Here is a 5,207-nt window from a genome sequence, read left to right as displayed (position 1 = left end):
TAAAAACAAAGTCTTTAACAGCAAATTACTATAATACTATAAGTATTAAAACTTGATTTATATATTTCCCCTCTTTAAGACAAGGCCTGAAGAAAATGGAGGAGCCACCAAGGGCACTTCCCATAAATTGAAATTGGACTCTTGCCTAGGCAGTAGTTGGGGGACCAGCAGGGGCCAGACACCAGATTTTTGCCTCAGGCCCCCCTAACACTCCATACTCATATTAAAAGTACATACTCTTCTTTGGAAAATATTCCCTTACCTAAAGTCAGATAGCTGCTGCAGCAACACACCTTTATGCCAAATTGTTGTAAACTAACCTGTAATATGTCTGCTCTTCAAATCTGTCTTTAAAGCACGTTTTAACTTTTACTGTGGCGTCAGCTCGTCCTCAGAGGGTGACGAGGTAAAGGAGCGCAGCAGAGAGAAGTGTCAGAGTGCTAATGGGGCTCAGTGGGGCTTATAGCGCAAACTGCGAGGCATGAATGGAACAACAGCAAAAAATTCCCTCGGGCTAGAAAGGATTATGCTATGACTAGAGAGCGGTGCTGCTTTAAAAAAAAGAATCCATACAGAAAAATAAATTATAAGAAAGTACTAAGTCTGTGCCTTTGGGTCACCAGTGCGCAGCTTTTACGCAGCGGCCTGTGTTGGAGAGATTATCACCCACCTATTGCTGTTCCAAAAGCTTCCTCCTCTCCTCCACGTGATTCACAAGTCACTTCAGTGTCCCCATGACCAGCGTCTCGGAGTTGAACTCAAACTGGTTGCTGGAGGACGCAGACTTCCCCCACGAGTACAGGCTGGGCGGCCGCTGCTTGAACGAGGACGTGTACCTGTAGAAGCTCCTGTGTCTGTTCTTCAGGTACTCCCTGTAGTTCTTGGTGAGGAGCGTGTAGAGGAAAGGGTTAATGCAGCTGTTGCTGTAGGTGAGGCTCGCCACCAGGTAGTTGATGCAGGTGTGTGTGTGCGAGGCCAGGCTCAGGGGCTTGGTGTGGTACAGAGGCAGCAGCTGCCAGATCCAGAAGGGCAGGAAGCACGCCCAGAACACCAGCACGATGGTGAAAATCATGATGAGCACTTTCTGTTTTGGCGACCGCTTGGCACCTCTGCTGATCACAGAGTTGCGCTGGGACTCTAAATAAGTGCGGGCTAACTTGACGTACAGGTACCCAATAATGAGCCCCGGTGCCATGATGCTGGTGCCAAACAGGACGGTCACATACACTTTATAAGCCACAGGCGCCCAGGTAGGTGCGCACATCCTCTTTACACCCCCATCCGGCGTGTTCTTAGTGGTCTGGGCGACCATTATCATCATGGGCACAGTGAGGAACAGAGATAGCAGCCAGACGCCCCACGCCAGAGCTTTGCGGTAACTCTTGGAGCGTCTCACCGTGTCCAGCGGCTTGGTGACGGCCAGGTAGCGCTCCGTGCACATGACGGTGAGCGTGAAGATGCTGGCGTGCATGGTGAGGAGATCAAGGCTGAGCAGGATGCGGCAGCCCACATCCCCGAAGTACCAGTCCTTTAGGAAGTAGGTGGACACCACGAAGGGGATGGTGGAGAGGTAGAGCAGGTCCGCCACAGCCAGGTTGATGATGGAGATGTACATGGAAGTGGCGAAGCGGATCGAGTGGCACATTACCACCAGCGTGTACACATTCCCGGACACTCCGATGATGTAGACAACGGAGAGAAGCGTCCCGAAAGTGGAGGTGATAACGAGCTCATGATCAGTCCCGGAGCCGCTGACCCGCGGCGTGTTTAAATCTCCTGACTTGTTATTCATCGCTCACACCGATGATTTCCTCTCCTGGTGGTTTAGTTTTGCTCCGCGCTGTCGGACAGTGCCGGAGAAGTTTGCAAAGATGCGCACCGGCACAGGTCGTGTCTTGTTTTTCCGTCTCTCCACTCACTGCCTGCTGCTCTTTTGCTCCTGACGTCACTGCTGTAACACTCACACTGAAGATCTTATATCAAAAATGTGTATGATATTCAACCCGTCTCATGGGTGTGAGTGTAAACATGGCTCAGCTCAGTTTAAATGGAAGAAATATGAGTGTGCACAGAGGAGAGGATGCTTCCCTTGACACTGAGAGGTGTGATTACGAAAAAAAAGTTTGCAGTGTGCGCCTGATGCCACAGCAGGCACAAGCCCATTCAAATAAAAATGTGACAAAAAGCAACTTTTACGCACAGACTTGCCGCATGAATGATTTCAAAAAATCACTTTTATATCTCCCAATTATTCTCCGATGTGCGGTTTCCTCGCTGCAAATGAGACCGATAACGACGAGTTGAACCAGCACAGATAATTAATCTTTCCTCTGGTATTGGCCACATGAGAGCTCACACACTAAGGGCTCCAGATTCTGTATCCGAGATCCAATTAATGCCCTTTCTTGTTCACACGGGTCAGCCCACAGCTCAGTCCGGCTGATTGTTCTGCAGGAAGTTCATCTAAATTATTAAAGATGATTATCATTTGATGTAGAGATGGTTTGCTGAAATGTCAGTGAATAATTTTAGACCTTGTTAAGAAAAAAAATCTCACTTTTTTTTTTTTTTACACAGTGCCTGACTTCACAGATTTGGCACCTTAGGCAAGCTTCCCCTGGCACCCACCCCCACCCCCCTACACACACAAACACTCTTATCTTGTATAATTATTGTATTTATTATAAACAATGCGAACAAGAGCTATTTTGTAATCAACACAATTAAACAACTGAGCTACCAAAATGAATAATACAGCATGTCAAAATTTGCAAACTTTTGTCTTCTTCTTTCTTTTTTGGTACTGCGCCCTCGGATTTTGCCTTTTCATTTTCTCTCTTGTAATGATCAGTCATTGATAAACACATTAAGGTGAACTGCATTGCTAGGATTAGAGGCAGCACCCCTACGGCAGATCAACCGATATAAGTGGATCTGTAGCATCTTTTTCCCTTATATTAGTAGGTTGGGGGTGAGGTTGGAGGTATTTGTTAATGCTGCAGCTTCAGTTCAGAAAGTTGGTGCCATTACGACTCTCTTCCTGGTGCAGCAGTTGTCTTTTATTCTCAAGGACAACACTTTTGAATAATAAATAAAATCAGGTACTCTGCAATTAGATGAATTATTTGTTGCCATGTGACGGAATTTTCAAACATCACTCGTGAATGGATTACTAAACAGTAGAAAGCAAATAAGTCTGCACGCCAAGCAGCTCCCATTTAGAAGGATTTCAATTTAAAAAAAAGAAAATCCCTGTAAATGATAGCTGTTTGGTGTGCAGCGTCATTTCCTTTCTACTTTGCCAGATGTTTCTTTGGTCTAGCAACCACTCCATTGAACATTGGGGTGTGGGTGTCTTCTAACTGGGCACAGACCCAGGGGCCAGACGTGTCCAGGGGTCCAGTGGCCTTCACACACACATACTGACCAGGCAGGGACTGAAAATGACCACAAAGAGACACACAATGAGAAAAAAAGACACAAACTTACCTCAAAGAGATGCAAACCCACAAAAAAGTTTTTAAAGAAATGCAAAACCATCACAAAGTCTGTGTCTGGCTCCTGTGTAGGAGAGGTGGTGGGGCCTTTTGCATATCTGTGCCCAGGGGCCCATTGTCTCATAATCCATCCATGACATCCAATAGGCCTATGAGAAACCAAAAGAAGGATCAGACAAGTTGTTTTAGCACTTCCAAACAAACAACATCTACAGTATTACCTGCATTTTCTCCATAAAATTGTCCTTTCATTGCAATTGTTTTTTTCATTTCCGTTTGCTCTCCTTGCAGCCCCTCCTTTCTTCCTAAATCGATGTGGATGTTCTGAGCCAGCAATCATGAGCCAATAATCTTTCTCAGACAGTGCAGGTGTCCTCAGACTCTATCCATCCATGGGAGACTGATCTCTGAGGCTGACTATGATACTGTACCATCCATCCTCAAAGCTGATAAAGACTCTCAGGCACTCTGTGTGGAGTGTATGTGCATCAGTCACGGTTTTAGATTCAGCTTGTAGGCAGAGCAGCACTGGAGCCATACATATAACTGTCATTAGTTGGGTCATGTTGGACTGAAAGTGCAGAGGAAAGGGTGAGGGTGGAGTAACAGATGGAAGTTAAAGGAATACTTCACCCACAAAATGATCATTCATATTTTAATTAATTACTCAGTGTTACAGGTAATTTATGAAGAAAACTTTGTTTTTCTTGCATGCCTCCGCAGTAGGGGTGGAAGAAAAAATTCATACAACATAGTATCGCAATATTTTGTGTGGTGAAATTGCATCGATACATGGACGCCAAGTATCGATCTTTTATTATATTACATGATCAATTTTTGCAAATACATATTTTAATACATTTTGGTACTAGAATAACAAAATCAATTGCTTTTTCGGTCCACTAGATGGTGCTAATGTTATTTTTCCAGATGAGGTCAGTAGAGGTCTCAGTCAGCAGCATTTGGCAGAAAGTTCATCAAAACAAAGATGAAGGCACCGGAGAAAGAAATCAGAAATGCGCCATCAGCGTTTAAATCAATCGTCTGGACTTATTTTGAATTTTCTAACACGGAAGGAAAGAAGGACTTGGATGTCACATGCGATCTGCAAGCAGTGTCATATGAGAATAAAATACTCTGGGAGTCCTACAAACATGAGTGCTCACCTCACACTCCACCATCAAGAGATAGCGTTATCTGCTGATGGCCAAGCTAACGCGAAACCCACACTGCTGAAAAATCAACCAACATTGGACACACTTAGCTTGACAGAACTACCATCCAACTCTGAGAGAGCTAAGAAAATAACACAGTCCATCACCTACTTTATGTGCAAAGATCTGCGTCCATACAGTGTTGTTGAAAGTGAAGGCTTTTGTTACATGCTAAAAACACTGGAGCCTCAGGTATGTGACTCCGTCCCGACATTTTTTCACCAACACAGCTGTACCCAAGCTCTACAGAGAAGTGAAGCATAATGTTGAGGAATCTTTGAGTACAGCAGGAAGGTGGCATTAACTTGTGACGCCTGGACTTCAAGGTCAGTGGATTCATAACTGCACATTATCTCACAGAGGACTGGCGACTGCTGTCTCACATTCTCCAAGCTAGATAAGTACACGAAGGTCACATTGGAGCAAACATTGCAGACCTCCTGCAAAATGCAGCACACGAATGGAGGATTGTGGATGTAACAGACAACGCTCCTAA

The 5,207-nt window shown here is 45.0% G+C and overlaps 1 protein-coding gene across 1 annotated transcript; it reads right to left on the bottom strand.

Moving 5' to 3' along the window:
- Positions 1 to 718: 718 nt before the first annotated feature.
- LOC126400023 (urotensin-2 receptor) lies at positions 719 to 1,792 on the bottom strand. The gene has a single exon (XM_050060433.1). The coding sequence runs from the start codon at positions 1,790 to 1,792 to the stop codon at positions 719 to 721; it is 1,074 nt and encodes a 357-aa protein (XP_049916390.1).
- Between the last annotated feature and the right edge of the window lie 3,415 nt (positions 1,793 to 5,207).

Source organism: Epinephelus moara, chromosome 13 (genome assembly GCF_006386435.1).
Source record: "Epinephelus moara isolate mb chromosome 13, YSFRI_EMoa_1.0, whole genome shotgun sequence".
Taxonomy (NCBI): domain Eukaryota; kingdom Metazoa; phylum Chordata; class Actinopteri; order Perciformes; family Serranidae; genus Epinephelus; species Epinephelus moara.
This window is presented reverse-complemented; position numbering and strand designations above follow the sequence as displayed.

Excerpts from the sequence above, each read along its gene's own strand:
- LOC126400023 (XM_050060433.1), bottom strand. The coding sequence starts at position 1,792 with ATGAATAACAAGTCAGGAGATTTAAACACGCCGCGGGTCAGCGGCTCC.